The sequence below is a fragment of the Carettochelys insculpta genome, chromosome 1 (genome assembly GCF_033958435.1).
Source record: "Carettochelys insculpta isolate YL-2023 chromosome 1, ASM3395843v1, whole genome shotgun sequence".
NCBI lineage: Eukaryota > Metazoa > Chordata > Testudines > Carettochelyidae > Carettochelys > Carettochelys insculpta.
Genome location: NC_134137.1, coordinates 147,914,112 through 147,933,161, shown reverse-complemented (window position 1 = coordinate 147,933,161; position 19,050 = coordinate 147,914,112). Strand labels below are relative to the sequence as shown.

The window sequence follows — 19,050 nt, the reverse complement described above, 5'->3', positions numbered from 1 at the left end:
CTGTGTTCAAATGACAGTCATGCAATGGCTAAGGCCTATGGAATCGGGGCTGCCCTGAGGGTGGTTGAAAGGGAAGTTAAAGACGTGTTTGCTGTGTATGGTGGTGTGGCCGATGACGTGGGTTTTGAGGGTGCTTACAAACCACTGAAACATTCTGAAACGCAGTCGAACTCATCCCCTCTGCCAAAGATGATGCTTGAAACCAGCTACAGATTTTTGAAGGAAGCAACACTGATTGATGGGTGCCCACGATGAGCTGAGATTTCCTTCTGCATGCCTAGTGGTAGGAAAAGTTCTCAGAGGATGCCAGGCCAGGAGTTTACAAACTGCTGAAATGTTTTGGAAGGCAGTCCAACTCATCATTGGCCAGGTGTTAACAAACCACTGAAACACAAGCCAAGCCTGTCATGGCAGGGCATGTTTCTGTCTGTGATCTCAGGCTCACCATCAGCACCTTGCCTACATGACTTGCCAGGGTGATCATTCTGTAGTTCTTGCACTCCAATGCACTTCCTTTCTTGTATATTTTTACTAGCACAGATCTTGTCCATTCCTTAGATGCCTTCCCTTCTTGCCATGCTATTTTACATAGTTTATTTCATGAATCATACTTTCTCTGCCTTATTTGATCATCTTGGGTCCAACTGTGCTTTGTACAGATCAGTGCAATATCTTGTCCATCGGTGCACAACCTTTTCCTTTTTCATGAGCACTTCTTTCTTGTCTTTTATACCATCTGCTTTGGCTGCCACTTCCTATTAATATTCCTGATCATCTGTAGGCAGACATGAACCCCCCATTTGGCCTTTTCTTCCTCCCCCCCCCACTGGGAGAGACAGAGAGAGAAATAAGCAGGGGAGACAGGCGGCCTTTGATGTCCTGGGAATGCAGGTGTGCTGTCTCGCCCAGCCTCTCTACTGTACACAAAAAACAGACAGTAAATGGGCTAGCTAATGGCCACCCTTCTGGCTGATCTCGGTAATTGACACGCCTTGATCACTTCCCCAGCCTTGATCACTTCCCCAGGAAGATTGGGGAACCCCGCCCATCACCTCCAAAGGTGCCCAATTGTCCACAATTCACAGGTGCGAATTGAGCCTTGCACTTTCCCTGGGAAACCTGGGGTTCAAAACATTCCTCCCAATTGGCCACTTAAGACCAGGAAGAAGCATACGTGACAAAAGCAGTATAAAGGGGCTTGGCAGACCACCCCCCCTTTGAGTTTCAATCACCTACACCTGCTGGCCAGGTCTGGAATTAACTCCCGAGACTGGGGACGCCTGGTTTGTATCTACTTCTTCCCGAGGGATTGAGAGAATCTGGGTCACACTGGATCTAGGAGGCAGGGGTAAGAATTACACCTGTATTACACTTCTTTCCTATAGGAATTGAGGGAAAGACTCTGGTTCCACCAGGTCTAAGAGGCAGGGGTAAAAATCACACCTGCCACAGGCCTTTCTTGTGTACACATTAATTGTATTAGTTTAAGCTAGCTAGTTTGTCTAAAACTTTTCTTAAGTTAAATTGTGTTGTTTCCCCTTTAAGAACCATACAAGTACAAGTACTAACTTGTACTTTAATCATTTGTCTTAGTTAAATTGTTTCTATCTTTGTATAAATAAAAAGTAACTGTTAAAGCCTCTCTAAGGGTAATTTTCCTCTTGCTGCTGTACCCGAACTAAACACAAACCAAAGAACCCAGCCTGCCCTGGCTGCTTAGCATAGCTGCTGGTGTAGCATCACCCCCCTGCCCTTTTTTTTGCCTCACCAGACCTTTAGCTGGCACCTGGGCATCGGCTCACATCATCTTATAGAGCAGCCTAGTCTTACACTCTCTGTAATACCTCTCTATCTTCACATGACTCCTCTAACCATATCGACTTATCCTTTCTGGCTGCTTTCCTTACCTCGTTGCATTTTACTCCATATTCCTGTTCCACCCTCTTGGAAACATCCTGTCTGATCTCCAACGCTCTCTTCTCTTGGACCAGCTTCAGTATCTCGTGCATAATCCACTTCTTATTGACCTTTTCTTCTTCCAGAACTGTCTGTTCAACTGCCTCTTCTATCACAGTGGCTATCTCTTAGACTCTCTTATCTAGGTCTTTCTTTGTCTGTGCCCGCATTCCTAATCTTCTCTTTAAGAGCTGCTTTGTATGAATTCCTTTATTCTTCCTCACCTGGCATTGCCATTTCTCTTGTTTTCTTAAACTATATTACACTTTCTTTTGAGTTTCATCTTGATGTTTGCAATCACTAGCCTATAGTTTCCCAAACTGGGGGCGTGCCCACCTGGAGGGGCATCAAGAAATTCCAGGGGGGGCACGAGGTAACCCAACCCTCTCCATAATTTTCCCCACCCTTTTCCTTCTGTCTCTCAGCCCCTGCCATTTTACGTGGGTGACCCGGTGCCGCTACTATAAAAAGCAGGCAGCTGGCGAAGACCCACATGCAAACGTGAGTGAATGTGGTTTGTAGGGGCGGGGGGAGGAAGAGGAGGATGGGGTTAGATGGGAGATGGGGGGTAACTGGCTCAGGTAAGGGGGATGCGGATGGGGTAAGAGCAGGGGGCTGGTGGTGCCTGGCTTTGTGGGAGGGGAGGGACTTGGGCGGGTGGCTTGCGGAGCTCAGGCAGCCATCTGGCTTGCAGGACTCACGAGGCTTGGGTAGCTGGTTCTGGTGTTGCAGAGCTCAGGCAGCTCAGGCTAGCAGGCAGGCAGCTGGCCCCAGCAACATGGGGCTTGGGCTGGCAGCTGGCCCAGGCTTGAGTGGGCGGCTGGCCCCAGCTGCTGGTGAGCAGGCGGGAGGCTGGTCCTGGCAATGTGGGGCTTGGGCGGGCAGCTCTGGCAGTGCAGGTCTGAGGCAGGTAGGCAGCTGTCGTGGGCAGCTCTGGCGGCTGGCATGAGGTTCAGGCAGCTCACCAACTGGGGCTGCGCCAGGGACTAACAAGGGGCCAGAAAAAACTATGTTTATTTTTAATTACATTTTTATATCAAGTTTTTGTGTTTATTTTAAACTACCAATTGAATTTTTTGTTAAGGGAGTTGGATGATGGTAAATAAAAGGGGAGGCATGAGGGTTTCTCAAAAATCAAAAGTGGGGTATGATGCCAAAAAGTTTGGTAATCACTGCACTAGACTGTGGTCCAAGTCTATATCCGCGCCTTTCAAAGTTGGGCACTGCTGTACTGATGTTACCCATCTTCTTATCAAGATGATATCTATCATGTTCTTGGACTTCCCATCACTTGATTGCCATATCCGCGTCCTACAGTCCCTTTGGTGGAATCTCGTGTTGCAGATCACCATCTTGTGCTCCATAGCAAACTCTAGTAGTTTCGTGCCTTGTTCATTTCTTTTTCCATATCCAAACCTTCCCATGACTCTCTCCCAACCTTCCTTATCTGTTCTGACCTTCACGTTTCAATCTACTCTGATGATTAACACATCTCTATTTGGTCTCTCTTCCAGTATCTTTGTCAAGTCTTTATAGAATAGCTCAATCTCTTCCTCTGTACTGTCCGATGTGTGTGCATACTCCTGACCGACTGAGATGGTGAATGATTTTGTCTCAGATGTCGCTATCATCATTCTTGAAGTCGCCAGTTTGTATCCGAACAATGTTCTTCTAGCTCTTTTGCTAAGAAGGAATCCCACTCTTGCCTCATGCTTTGTTTCATTCGTGGACCAAATGACTTCGCAACTACACATCTTTCCTGATGCCGTCCGATGCACTGTAAGTCTGAGTATATCATCTCAGTATCTCTCCATCTCCTTTCGAAGCAGCTCTCACTTTCCAGTCACCCACAGTGTTCAGACGTTCCATGTTCCAATTAACAGTATATGTGTTCATTGTAATTTTCTTTTGGTAGCCAACTTATTGACCCAACTCCAATCACTCGATTGGTGCCATGGACCTTGTTTATCCAGGTGACATCCAAGCCAGCATCTTGCATCAGTTAATAGTACTGGCATCAGATTTCATTCATATTGTTGATTTGCAATCAACGTATCGACACTCATCCAACCAACCCTCCTCCTTCATCCAGGCTTGGGGCTGGCATGGAACCCCGAGAGGCTTCATGGCAGAGTTAAACTAAACATGGTGTAGATTAATTAAAAATCAGGGTCTTCAAACCTTACTAGTAGGGAGGATTTACTGCTGAAGTAAAAGCCACAAGATGCAGATACTCCTACAAGTCTCTGGAGGTTGGAGGCTAGAGAAGCTTATAGGAAAATTTTTGAAGTGATTTTGAAGACACCTTTTCAAATGTTTGAATTCCTCTTTGAAAGATGAGGTCCCCATTGACTAATATGTTCATGCCTTAAGCCAACACTGGCAGGAGATGCACAGTGGGTAATTTCTTATTTTGGAATTTTATCTGTTTCCCAAATCCATCAGACATTAGTCAGAGGAGGCATCTGTTTTTCTGACAGTTTAGGATTAGTGTAAATCCATAAGAAGGTAAAATTATTCCTTATTAACGCTTTAGCTCTGCTTACAGCTTGAATACAAGTATGCAATGCTACATATGCAAGCGCAAGCCACAAGCTTCAAATTCAGTTCCATCTGCTGCAGGGCAGTAGCTGAGAAATTAGAAGCAAAAAAAAAAAAAGATACTTTAAATAGAGTTTAATTATCCTTTGATTCTTATTCATTAATTTATATCAGATTTAGTAATAAGAGGATGCACCATTATAACTGTCTGCATGGTGATGTGTTCATACACAAGAACTCATTCTTTTTCATATCCATGAATTTAGGAACAGATGTCCATATTTTTCCCCATGGTCCAGGATTTATGACCACGGTAGTGTAGCTCCTCCTCCTTAGGATTCTTGGGCATTCTGAGTGTTTTGTTTACTATAAAAATAGCCTGACAAGATTTGAGTGAATGGCTCCTGTTAGTGCTTGATATCTTGTCCAAATTTGTCCTCTTTCAGGCTGGGATGTTACCACTACAGTAAACCCTCTGTTTAATGCAGTAGCGAATGGCAAGGGGCGCCAATTAATGCCCAAAGTCCATTGAATCCAAATCTGCAGGACTGGAGGTCCCAGCCATTCCAGCGGCCCGTCCAGCTCCAGTGGCCACAGCCGCTGCAGTGTCCCCAGAGGCTCCAGCAGCAGTGGTGGCTCTAGCAGCCGTGGTGAGTCGCCAGCATTTATTTGGGGTCGGGAAGGCTGGCGGACAGCGTCTGTTATTTCCAAAGTCTGTTAAATCAGGGTCCATTAAATCAAGGGTTCACTGTATTGTTATGTTAATTACAGTTATAATACTGCTGGGAGAAACAGGAGTCCAAAAATGACGAGAAAATTTAGATAATTTTAGTATGTGAGTAGGAGTGAGCATGATGAATATTTTGCACTTGGTACTACTGTTGTATTGCATTTATTGATCCAATTCTATGTTACAGTGTTTAAAAGGACATGGAAGTTTGAAAAGGGATAAATGCAAATTTGAGTTTACTTAGGTATGTGATGTTTTGAAAATTCTAAGCTTTGTGTAGAATGAAAATTAGGCACATATGCCCATGTGGCATCTATAGTTCCATTAACACCTTACATATGCACATTGAGAATAAAGATCTCTTTTGCCAGAGTATATGCCATTAAAATAATAGTTTTGGGGAAACTACAAGCAATACCATGGAAAACAGTTTCACATGTAACTACTTATACTTTTATAATTCACCAGTCTTCTTTATTCTAGTACCCATTGAAAGCCATTGCAGCTGTTCTTAACATCAAAGATCATAGGAAGAAAATTGTACCCTTCCCTGCAGTGGCTGTGACATCCTGAGTGCTGAAACACACTGACCTCATTAACCAAGGTGGGTTAGAGCATCTGGGAGAGATGTGCTGCATTGCACATCTTACTTCTACTCACAGTGTAACACTGTGTACACTTTGAAGTGCATCCCGCAGACTGCACCATGCGTGCACCTGAGTCAGAGTACAGACTGTCTCCAAGCTGATATATCAAAACCACAAGTGTTGCAAAGTGCTAAAAGGTGTATAAACCAACCCCATTTTAAAGCACTAGGCAGTTACCTTGCCTTGGTGGTATGCTGTTGGACAACAAGACTCCTTAAAATATTTTTTCCTCTCTGTTATACTCATGCAACATAGACCACAATTCATCCTCAGCCAGTGTGTGCTTTATATATTATTGAATATTACAAACTTCCATAGGAAAAATCACTTACTGAATGAGGGGGAAGTTCACTGGTTACAATGAATTCTATAGTTTCCAAGGAAATTTGAAAAAATCAATAGAGATAAGAATTTGGATTATTTTCCTCCTACATTGTTGTAAGTTACTTTCATGTTTTCCCTAGAAGGGAGGTTTGTTTAGGGTCAGAGGATGTTCTAGGTAGAAATTGAAACAGGCATGAAAGGAACCAAGGTATTTCTCACTCAGCCAACAATTCAGTTATTTACTTTTCCTGGGTGGAGTTACAGTTCTCAGAGTAGGTTTGAAATGAAGATAAAATCTTTCAATAACTCATAGGCATAGACAGTATTCAGGAGTACTTAATCAATTTGTATAGAGCTGTAATTGTCTCTCTCCTAAACTAAATACATACAGAGATCATATCACTGAAGTAATAGGCACCTTTAAGATGGACAATAACAAACAGTGCCCAACAGAGAAGAGAGGATTTTTGCATCCTGTGCTTACAACTTACTCTGTTTTAATGTACATGTATAAGCAATAGGACCAGAGTTTTAGAGGTCTTGTTTAACACAACCTTCAACACAGAAGTCAATTGCTCCATGACTATTTCTTTCTTGGCTACCAAAATCTGTAGTTTTTCATCTCAAAGATAGACCTCTGATACACTCTGCTTGGAATGACATCTAAAATCCAGAGAAGCTAGTGTAGCTTGTGGCAGTTTGTTTCATAAACAGTGTACTTCCCTGAGAATGCATAACACCAATGCTCTGGGATCTGCATTGTCTGCTGCTGCTAACTGGATGGAGTTTAAGAAATCAGGGGTTTGACCTATAGAGACCTTAATGGCCAGACACGCTTATGAGTGACCATTGCTCCATCTGTTCTGTGTCGATGCAGTTGCAGTTAGTGGAGATGCTGAAGCTGGAGTTACCGCCGCATTCTCTCAATGTTGTCCTTAATTTGTTATCTTCCTTCCTAAAAGACCAGACTAGCTGACCATGCTGCAAGGCCCATCTTTTCATGCATGCTTTTTGAGATGGGAGAGTAGTATGAGTGTGATAAGAGCTGCTTTTGGAGCATGTGCTCTGATGCTATTTGACTCAATATTACTGATTCTTATTTGTTTTGTGTAGTGCGCAAGTTTCATTGTATCAAATCTTTAAATTTATTATTAAGGATTGTAGAAGTCCAGATATGCAATTTCATCTGTGTAATAAATCTACCGTTATGGTCATGGCACACAGAGAAGTTAGATAAAAACATGAAATGCACCGTATGGAAGTTTGCAAAGTACCACTAGTTTATTACATAACATGCAGAATATTAACACAGAAGAACTAAAAACAGAAAGAGAAAAAACAGGCTACTCCCCAAGGCAGCGAATCACATCTCAACTCACTTTGCTTGCTTTAAGCTTGCTTTGTAACCTGACTCTGACTTCTTTTAGAGCACCCTAGCCTACGAATGGGACCAGGAACTCCCTTGGGATTTAAAGGGACAGTACTTTTTACACAAGCTTTCAATACATCATATCTGCTAGCATAGTTTGTTGTTGCTGTTTTTGTGGGTTTTGGCTTTTGCATAGCTAGGGACAATATACAATAAAAAATGAAAGCGTGAAAACCAGAGCCCGGGGATTAGCATTTTGCACCTTGGAATCAACTCAGAAACATAACATTCTGAGCACCCTTTCTTCCATTGTGCAAATACCAACTCCTATTTGTAAAATCCCACTTTCTTAGTAGTAGGTCACCCATATAAATAGTCCAGGAATATAGAATATTTGTAGGCTATCCTGCTTATAATGATAATGGCATGCTTTATGCAGTTGGAAAAAGCATATTTTACATGCTGGTAGATGAAGTTTCATTTACCACTTTTCAAAGAGCCATTATGAAAGCTCATTACTAGCAGATGAATCAGTCCTGCAAAGTAACGAGTGATCCTACAGGATCTGTCTCTGAACCAGAAAAGGTTTCACATGTTCCTATTCATTACAATGCAGCTTGCTCTTTGCTTGTATTGTTACATATAAACCACTCCACTCTATCTATATTTTTTCCACATTTTTTTTTCCAAATTAGCTCATCTCAAATTTGGTTTCAGGGGTAAAGAATAGCACAAAGGGCCACTCCTGTTTTCTTGTTGGCTTCATTCATTGAAGAAGTCAGATTCATGGACAGCAGATTTATTTTAAAGTGGATGACCAGAGACTCTTAAGAGAAGAAGTAGCAAGCTATGAAAAGAAATGAAAAATGGCCAGAGGAAAAGGCATTCATATGGTGACATTTGTTTCCTAACCCAGTGTCTTATTCAATTCTTTCCAAAGAGGTACCTGGTATTGTACTTTCAATTTGGGGCTTCTGTTCTGTGAAGATGGTCTTAAATTCATAGTTTTTATTGTTCCTACAGAAACAAAATCTGCCCATGACCCAGATGTACATGTCAGTTCATTAAGTGACTCGTTATGTGACTGCTCGTAAGTTAAGGAAAAGTGACATACTGCTAGCACCAGTGATTTATAATGTAATGAAATGAGGACAAAAGTATCATTCTCCTTTGTGATATGCATAACTGCATCAGATACAAATCTTATTTTCATAGATTGTGAAAATTCAAGGATTAGGACATCACTTCATAGTCTGACATACAGATTTTGCTTGGCAAAAGCATCTCCATTGATATCAACAGCTGCAAGGCATGTTAATTTAGAGAAATGGCTACTGAACAGCGGTCCCCTCAACAATAAGTTTTATGAATTAGGTCCTGATCCAGCATTCATTGGATTTGGTACAACTACATTGGGACTTGGATACAGCCTTGACTGTCTCCAGTCTTACTATAAATTACAGCTATATGTGTTCAGATAAAAAATTTAATGAGCAATATTATCTGATCACTGCCATTCTTTCACATTTGGACTATTTACTGCCATATGTATCATCTGCTTGAGGTAGTGCTGTAGCTTGACTCAATTTTAGATAGCTCTAGAAATCCAGTTCAGGTTATTCTTCCTCTTGCTGTAGGAGGACAAAGGAAGCTCTTCTAAACTGTCTGACCCAGGTGTGAACTTACTGTTTTCCCCTGGGGCAAATACGGGTAAGATTCAGGTTTGATTAGTGTGCCTCCATATGAAAGTAATTATGCCTTTACTCTTGTTCCAACTGGTTATTTAAAAAAAAAAAAAAATTTTCTTGATTAGTAAATTTAATACACTGAGAGAGAAATAGCTCCAGTCTGTAGTTAATAGACAGTTGAACAAGAGCCTGGAATAACCATAGGATTAACATAAATAAAATTTCAAGGATTATAATTAGAGTTCTCCCAAATTCATGGCCATGGAAAACACCTCATGGACTGCGAAATATGGCCTGCCCCTATGAAATGTGAACTTTTGTTTACTTTTACCGTATACAATACAGATTTCATGGGGGAGCCCAGCTCTTTTAATGGGGTAGGGAGTAGCGGGGCCAGGCACAAAAGGGAGTTGTCAGAGGGTTGCAAGGTTACTTTGGGTAGTTACAGTCCTCTGCCTTTACTTCTACACAGCCTCCACAGATGGAAAACCATAGAGTGGTGGCTGTTCGCCATGTGCACAGCTCTGAAGGCAGTGCTCCACCAGCAACAGTGAAGTAATGGTAGGAGTACCAGAGCATGCCACCCTTATTACTGTGCTGCTGCCATCAGCGCTGGGCATCTAGAGAGTAGCAGTTGTCAGGGCCCAGCTCTGCAGGCAACACCACAGAAGGCAGCATGGCAATATCATACAATGCTATCCCCCTTCTGCACTGGTGTTCCTACTGCCTCTCTTTCAGAGCTGGTCTCCTGGATAGCAACCACCACTATCCAGCTACCCAGTGACAGCAGCAGCACAGAAGGGTAGCAGTACAATAGCCTCTCCCTACAATAAAATTGCAACCCCATCCACCTACAACTATTGTTTTGGCAAGGATGCCTACAATTATAACACAGTGAAATTGCAGATTTAAATAGCTGAAACCATGACATTTACCATTTTAAAAATCCTATGACTGTGAAAGTACCAGAATGGCCCCTAAATTTGGCAGGACCCTAATTATAAGAGAGCATTACTGATCCTATCATCATTTTGAAGTCTGTGAGTGCCCTGTGGATATATTAAGTACATCTGGTAACGCTGCTGTATAAAAGAGATGAATCTGAATCAAAATGTAGAATGTGAACCTTTGTTTTGGTTGTAATTTTATGGTTTGGGCTAATTTCTCTACATAGAGTTGTTAATCAGAGCATCAATGGGTGCTAAAAAGTTATTTAAATGAAATTTCAACCTTGTATTTCAAATCCAGAATAACATTCAACATCATATCAGTCATTTACAAACCTATAATAACCAGTCCAGGATTTTGTTTTTAATTAATTACACAAGGTTTGGGAGATAGCCAGTGGGACAATGCCATCAGTTCGGACCGACCATTACTCCCGCTGAATTAATGGCATAATATTCAATCACGTTTCAAAAGCACAATGATCAGCCTCTGATTTAGAAGACTGTCTGGGAGAGACATCACAATGGCTGTGTCCACACTAGCTCCCTACTTGAAGGGCGCATGATAAGTAGGGTGTTGGGAGATCATTAATGAAGTGCTGTGGTGCATATGCAGCACTTCATTTAACTAATTGTCCCGCACGGCAACTTCAAAGTGTTAAACTTCAAAGTGCTGGCTTGTGCGTAGCCGCAGCTCACCTGCTGGTACTTCAAAGTGCCCTGGCAAAATTTGGGCAGTAAAGGGCCTTCGAAGTTACCCAGGCACTTCGAAGTACCAGCGGGTGAGCTGTGGCTACACGGAAGCCGGCACTTCAAAGTTCAACGCTTAGAAGTTGCTGCAGGGAAGAATTAGCTTAATGAAGGGCTGCATATGCACCACAGCACTTCATTGATAATCTCCTGACACCCTACTTACCATGCTCCCTTTGAAGTAGAGAGCTAGTGTGGACACAGCCAATGTGTAAACAGCAGAATCTGTCACTCAGTCTTCTATTTCTTACTTCAGAAAATTACCCTGTATGGATACCAGTTAAAATGTTAAAGCAGATGTGTCAGACTTTGACTTGACAGACTGGTCAAGCTGCACAGAGCACAATTACACCTGGGCTACGTTTACACTAGCCCCAAACTTCGAAATGGCCATGCAAATGACCATTTCAAAGTTTACTAATGAAGCGCTGAAATACATATTCAGCGCCTCATTAGCATGTGGGTGTCTGCGGCACTTCGAAATTGACGCAGCTTGCCGCCGCGCGTCTCATCCAGACGGGGCTCCTTTTCGAAAGGACCCCGCCTACTTCAAAATCCCCTTATTCCCCTCTCATGAGCACTTCATTAGTAAACTTCGAAATGGCCATATGCATGGCCATTTTGAAGTTAGGGGCTAGTGTAGGCATAGCCCTGGTGTTGTATCCTGTTATTTCAGTTGTTTGTTCTAGGATACTTCCTCCCCTTCCTCCTTAACTAATTTCCTCCTTAACTAACAGCTGATAGGAATAAGGGGATTTCGACTTTCAAAAAGGACCCCCATGTAGATGAGCTGTGCGTGAGTGAAAAGTGCCGCAGCTGGCAGCATGCTAATGAGGTGCTGAATATTCATTTCAGCACCTCATTAGTATTCTCCAATTTGGCCATTAGCGTGGCCATTTCCAAGTTTTGGCCAAGTGTAGACAAGGCCATGGAGATATACCTATCTGATAGAACTAGAGGGGACCTTGAGAGGTCACGGAGTCCAGTTGCCTGCCCTCCCGGCCGGATCTAGCACCATCCCTGATAGACTTAAAAAAAAAAAAATCTATTTGCCCCAGAACCCTAAATGCCTCCCTCAAGGATTGAGCTCACAAACCCACATTTAGCAGGCCAATGCTTAAACCACTAAGCTATCCCTCCCCTGATTGTTCCAAGAACAATTAATTGAAATGACTAAGGCCAAGTCTACACTAGGAAGCAAAACTGATTTCAGATATGCAGACCACTTGGTGGGGCTGACATCGCAGACTCCCACTGCTAGGCCAGAAGGCTCGTCCTGCTAACAGTCCAATATTGTGTTACAGGAAACCACTAAAGAAATTAAGATCAGGTTTACAAAAGCAGGGCAAACATTTCATTACCATATTCCCTCATCTCAGTTCTTCATATCTGCTGTACAGTTAGTGGAAAGCCCAAACTTGAAACTTGCCATCTTGCATAAATTCTTTGGCTTCAGGGCAGATTTGTTCAAAGGGAAATCAAGCTTGAGAGTGAAGGACATTATATATTAAGATATTTGTGTCCTGTTAGACTTCTTACAGTACCTGTGATGAATCATCTTTTGGGTTTTTTATTTTTGGAATGTTTTTTTGGTAACACTTGTCATTCTCTTTTCATATAAGTATAAACTTTTAAAGATGAACATAGATATTTATAAGTTAGAGGAAATACACAAGGATTTTTTTTCTAGCAGTAACACTGATGACTCAGAAACATTACTCAACCCTAGTGTACTCTTCACAAATTTTATTAGTAATGAACACACACATAAAATACCACAATTCCAGCTGGTAACTTTTTTTCATTTATTGAAGGAAAAGACTGTTTCCCTCTGACCTTACTGTAGAGCAGATTTTAGCTTCTACATATAAAATGTAGGAAAACCATACAGCTATCCATAGGCTAACAAAATCAGATATTCTCTCTGCCATGTTCACGTTATTTGCCATCAATTTAGTGGCAAATAAGTGTGTAAATGGAGAAGAAAATGGATGCCATATTTTCTAGATATCTAAACTACAGTCTTCACATTTATGCTGTGAAGCCATCCAAACTATTACGTCACTTGAAAAATTCTTTGATCCTAACTTCTTCATTGCCTTGCACCTTTGTATAGTCAGTTATAACAATGCAAAGTGAGTACAATGTGGTTCTAAAAATCAGAATCGTAGGGAGTAATAGGGTGGAGTGGGTCTGGAAGCCCCTCCAGTCACAGCCACTCCAGGAAGGATGCAGTGGAAAAGCTCCTACTAGTGGGCTAGAGAGGCTGTGGGAAGAAGCAGCCAATTAGGCCCCAGCAGGGCCACATAAAAGAAGCCGCAGAGCTAGAGACAGGGGGTTTATTTGCTGGAGCCAGAGGAGTTCCAATGGTGCCACTGGTTGGCTAAAGAAAACTGCAGTATCATGGGCAAGTCAGTGCTCATAGAAACCAGGGAAATGATGAGCTCCTGGGTAGTGCCTGTGCCTGAATTATAAGGGCGAAGCATCAGTGAAGGCTGGGGCTGTGGGGAAATGGCCCAGGAAACTGAAATCAATTAGCTAAACAGATGGCAGTATATGGCTATGACCTAGAGGTGTGGAAGGGGCATAGTTCCCCTTCATAGGCCACGAGGTGAAGTGGCTTATTCATTGACTGTGATAAAACCCCAGAAGGGGTTCTGAAATGTTAACAAGTCCAGTTGGAGAATTGGGGCCAGAGCATAACACAAGTGTGAAACCATTGCCTCCAGGGAGGAAGCGTTAGTATATGACCCAATAACCGGGCTGTGAATGTTTAAAACACCATGGCCATACCTGGCCAGATGGGGTGCCGTACCCCTATACTGGAGAAATCCTATATAGAGCTGGACACACTTTACAGAGGTAAAAATTACTACACAAGAGGTAACACTCTGAAGAATCAAGAGCTCTAAAAAACATAAATTTTACAGTGTGAGATAAAATGTTATACTGGTAAGTACTGTTAATGACAGTTATGGCACTTCTGAGAAAAACGTTGTTCTAAGGTCATAAAAATAATTAGAGGTAATAAAATTATCTTAAATACTGCTTTGTGCTCCGTTAGATGGACAAAGTGGAATATAAGACATAAGGTCATCCTTTAAAAGTAATTTTATGTAAATAAATCATATGCACTGTAGAAAAGCAAGACAAACAGTTCCATACTTCATGAACCCTTACCTTGAAGTATAGAATACGGTATTGCTAGATTCAAAGCAAGAATTAGTATATCTGATAGAAAAATATGTACCTAAAAGGGTTTTGCACACTTCGTGAACATCAGTTCTTTGCATTATTGTGTTAAGTTCAGGAAATTTTCCAGCTGTATTTTCATCTGTCATGATATGACAAAATACAGTACGAGCGAAACAAAATAGGAATAGAAGTAAACTCAGATATCCATTTTCAAGTGATCTGTAGGGCACAAACCTGAAACCTTAAACCACTATTACAGTGTCCACTCCAATTTCTCCAGTTTTGCCCTTCCCACGTTCTGATTCAAAAATGATCTGGCATAAGAAAGAAAAGCATTAATTCTAAGGATGCAGCAAATGTGAACATTTAACCTCTGTTGAGGAGGAGAAGAAAGTTATCTCATTCTAATTAAGTAACATATCAACTGAAAGATGGTATTCTGATCACATCCTAAGAAGACTTATCCACTTAGATCCTTGATCTTTTCATAACACTTAAATGTTCCCACTAATCCTTTCTATCCATGGATGGATTTTTTTCAGTCTATGGGCAGAATAAATGTTTATGTGCACCGAGCTATGTGTGAATGTGCACCATCAGTAGAAACAAAACCTAGCTGTGGGTGCTCTGCTAAGCAGCTAGGCAACATTTAAATCACCACTGAGTAGGCCCACAAGCACTCAGCTTACGAGGAATACTGCTCTTATACTATCTGAACTACAGCAAGATTCAAAACAAAAAGCAGTCAAGTAGCACTTTAAAGACTAGCAAAATGGTTTATTAGGTGAGCTTTCGTGGGACAGACCCACTGGTCTGAAGAAGTGGGTCTGTCCCACGAAAGCTCACCTAATAAACCATTTTGCTAGTATTTAAAGTGCTACTTGACTGCTTTTTGTTTTGATAGTGTATAGACTAGCATGACTTCCTCTTTGTTACTACAGCAAGATTGATTGTCCTCTATGCCAGTGGTTCCCAACCTTTTCACTAGTGTGGACCCCCAATCACCCCCCCAACTGTGTGTGGACCCCCATCAAAGCCAATTCTAGCTGCTAGCTACACTTCATTAAATGAAGAAGGAAACCACAACATAGATTTTTGGACAGCAGTAACATTATTGGAAGATATTTAATTTAAAATAATAATTGATTGTAACATTGCAATTTATTTAAAACTTATTTTCTATGATAGTTTTTATTTATCTTTTATTTTTTTCACAGACCCCCCCTGCAATACCCTCACACATGCCCAGGGGTCTGTAGCCCCCAAGATGGGAACCACTGCTCTGTGATCTACTGTACCAAATTCAATCTCATAATGTAATTTAATTTGCTATAGTTCCAACAAAATGCTGTCTCTCCAAAACCAAGAATGCATTATAAGAAGTAACCAGTGTATATGTTGCTGACATGTGATTATATGTGTATTCCTGTCTTTGGGGATATTACAACTGTGGGTTTGCCCTTTATTTGTATGTTTAGTTACTGAGTCCAATATTTATTTCAGCTACTTCTGTGTTTTACATGTAGGGTATTTAGCCCCAGATCCTGAAAGGCTCTTAACTTCTATTGAAATCAATCAAAGTTAGAAGTCTAACTGTCTTTCAGGATCTGGGTCTTAGTATTTCAGAGCCTGATTCTCAGATACTTCAGAGCCCCTTTACACCATTCTGGTAGTGTAAAGGGGCCTTAAAATGGTCACAGATGAACCTGGTGTCCTCATTAAAGTCCTTTATACTTCCAGAGCTGTATAAAGGGATCTTAACCTAAATGGGAATCTGACCATAAAGTATCAAAAGAACCTTATTTATACCTGCTACAATACTTGGAGCAGGTTCTGACTTCTGTTTAGAAAAGCAGATGGAAAGCTGTCTTAATTACCTTTTTTTTAAAATTTTAAAATAAGGGAATCCCAGGTTGGTTTGGCTGGCAAAATGACATTGCACCACTCATCTCTTGTGTGTATTGAGACTGCTATGTATTCTGGTGATACACAGCTCTCAGAATAGCCCCTTGGAAATGTGTTTTTGGGGCTGCTCTAGCTAATTTCCAGGACTATCCCATCCACTGACCAGCTCCAGGAGCTGCAAAAAGAAGGATAAACTCATCTTAAAATTCAGTCTGGCACATATGGACAGAAAATCTTGTTGATAATGTATCTGTGTCATGAGGAAGCAAGTCTTTTTGTATGGAATATCAAGAGTGTCGACACCACCATATGTATCAAGAACTTCAGGAGGCAACTAATAAGCATGTCAGTCCCGACTGGATACAGGCTGTGGACTAACTGAAAATTGCATCTGTATTAGATAGCTTCCCCTCTCCTCCTTTCCTCATGAAACAGCATCCATGAAAATACCCCAAACACAACTTATTTGATGATGAGGATTACAGTATTTAACACAGTCCATCAAATTATCAGGAAGTGTTGAGAGACAAACTGAAAGCTCTTATCCTTCACCACGTATGCTAAGTTCAACCTTTAAAAGCAGTTGTTGGTAGAGGTAAAAATGACTTCTCAGTGCATATATTTATAAATTTTTTTTTTTTTGCACTGAGATGCAAATCAGAGGCCTCGACTAATTGTGATCATTAAAGATCTGATGGAACTTCCACAAAGTGATAAGGTTCTCATTCTTACATCCTGAGCAACTCAGGTAGTTAAATTCTCTCTAGTTAAATTGCCCTTGCAGTGTCAAGAGAATGTAATTCCTTGTTTTCTGCTAGTAATTATTTGGTATTGCTACCATAGAATGGCACCCATTTTCTAACTTGGAGGTGGCTTTCAGGAGTTGGTAATTGGTATGCCTACAAAACAGCCTATGGGAAGCTTAAAAACCAGCGAGGATAAAACACAGGCTGCTGTGTTAGTGTAATTGGATTCTGCCTTTACTTACATTCTTAGTAGTCTCCACTCCCTGAAGCATTTCTACATGTCCAGTCCTTCACCTTACATCTTTTCCTCTGCTCTACTCCCATGTAGGAGCACTTCTGTGGCTGCCCAAGAACACTCTGAGCTTCCCCACCCTCTCTCCAGCAAGGTGATAACTGAAAATCAAGCAGTAGTTGCTATTCGGTTTCAGGTCAGTGAGGAGAAGTTTCAGGCGACCAATGCTCTTTTTGTGCCCAACAAAGGCTGGAACTGCCATGTAGTATCCATCACCTTGTGAGGGGAAAGAAACAGGCATCTTTATATGTTTTGTTGCATTCTTTTGAAATAGTTTTCATAGTAACCTGAATAACAGTTTGCCAAGATAATAAGTGAAAGCTTCATCACTTAAATAACTAAAGTTTAGTCTAGGAAAAAAGTGTGAAATGTATTATGTAGGAAACAATCCTGCACCATCCAGAAGGATGGATTAGACGGCAACTATAGACAAAAGATTTGACTAATTCTTTGAACAAAATTTATTTGAAAGGAATTAAAGACAACACAGAACTTGGTGTCTCTCTGTATTACCAGTCTGAAGCACCCAAAATTCGTTCAGAGTATAGTTTCCTTCTTGTTATTATTGATTATGTTGATTATGGTAACACCTAGCCTCAAACAAGATTGGAACTCCATTATTCTAAGCATGGCACAGAGTAATTAACAGTCCCTGTCCCAAAATGCTTCTAGTCTAAATAGATGAGGCAGACAAAAAGTAAGGAAAAGGGATAGAACACAGGAGGAGAGCAAACAAAGTGAAAGTGAAAAAATCTCAGTTTAATTGAATTGTTTGTGAGGGTGTTTGGGGATAAGGTACAGCAAACCCTCGATTTAAGGGACTAATAGAAAGGAAGGGGTGTCCGTTAATGCCAAAAGTCTGTCAAATCTGAATCTGCAGGACCAGAGACCCTGGCTGCTCTGGTGGCTCCTTCAGCCCTAGCGGCCCCGGCCACTGTGGGAGCCCAGTGGCTTCAGCCGCTCTGGTGGCTCCTCCAGCCCTGGTGGCTTCAGCGGCTGCAGCAGCCCTGGCAGCTCAGGTGGGTCACCGGCGTTTATTTAGGGGTGGGAGGGCTGGTGTACAGTGCTCATTATTTCTGAAGTCCGTTAAATCAGGGTCTGTGAAACAGAGGGTTCACTGTATTGTTGGGAGAGAATTAGCTAAATGGAAAAGCTCTGGAAGGGAGATGGGCCATTGAAGGGGAAAAAGGGATAGAAGAAAGAATGAGGTTATGAAGGACAGGTGGAGAGAGGTGGATGTGAAGACTGAGATAGCTGGACCAAACAACCAATCAGTGCAAGAGAGAAAATGTCCAGAGTGAAAACTGTGGAATGTAAAAGGGAATATGCCTCACAGTAATTAGACACCCATAAGGGACGGGGCAGGGCACATTGGGCCAAAAGACTTTAAAATTGCTGTGTAGATATTTGGGGGATCTGTGAATGGGAAGAGCTTACGCTTCAGCACAAGCCTGAATGTCCACATAGCAATTGCACAGCTCTGTAGACTGGGTCCTGAAAGCAGCCCATCCCTGGCCATGGTGTGGGTCTCTCATGCAAGGGTGGACATACCTGGGGTGGCTTACCCTGCCTCTTTCAGAGCCAAGAAGCCCTGGGACTAGCAAGCTCTGTTTAATTATCCCTACCCTGGCTCAGCTCAGTGTAGGACTTGAAAAACGGATGAAGCTGAGCTGGGAGGGGCTGGCTGAGCCAGTGAGCAGTTGAACCAAGTCACAGGCAGGAGCTAATTCCTGGGGGTAGACCCTGGCATTAGGTGTCAAGATCCAGAGAGGTAGTCCTGGGACCAATGGTCACTAAGAACAGGGAGCTGGAGAGAAACCCAAAAGGGATGAGAGGAGAAAGATGTTGGGTAATGTTTAATTTTGTCTGTAGTTTTGAGCTGTACTAAGGGATTATAGGACACACTGTAAAAGGGAAGTGCAGTTCTGTTTGATTTGGAAAGACTTTGTGGCCAGACTAG

At 41.9% G+C, this 19,050-nt stretch overlaps 1 protein-coding gene and 1 long non-coding RNA gene across 2 annotated transcripts in view; one reads left to right on the top strand and one right to left on the bottom strand.

Annotated features, from left to right (window-relative positions):
* Positions 1 to 19,050, top strand: part of LOC142012580 (uncharacterized) — a 52,808-nt gene that overhangs the window by 5,126 nt on the left and 28,632 nt on the right. The window lies entirely within an intron of this gene.
* The window catches only part of EGFL6 (EGF like domain multiple 6), a 75,362-nt gene continuing 70,655 nt past the window's right edge, over positions 14,344 to 19,050 (bottom strand). Inside the window, 3 exon segments of the mRNA XM_074992880.1 lie at positions 14,344 to 14,394; positions 14,396 to 14,461; positions 17,041 to 17,306. Of these exon segments, the coding sequence (XP_074848981.1) occupies positions 14,344 to 14,394; positions 14,396 to 14,461; positions 17,041 to 17,306 (383 nt within the window).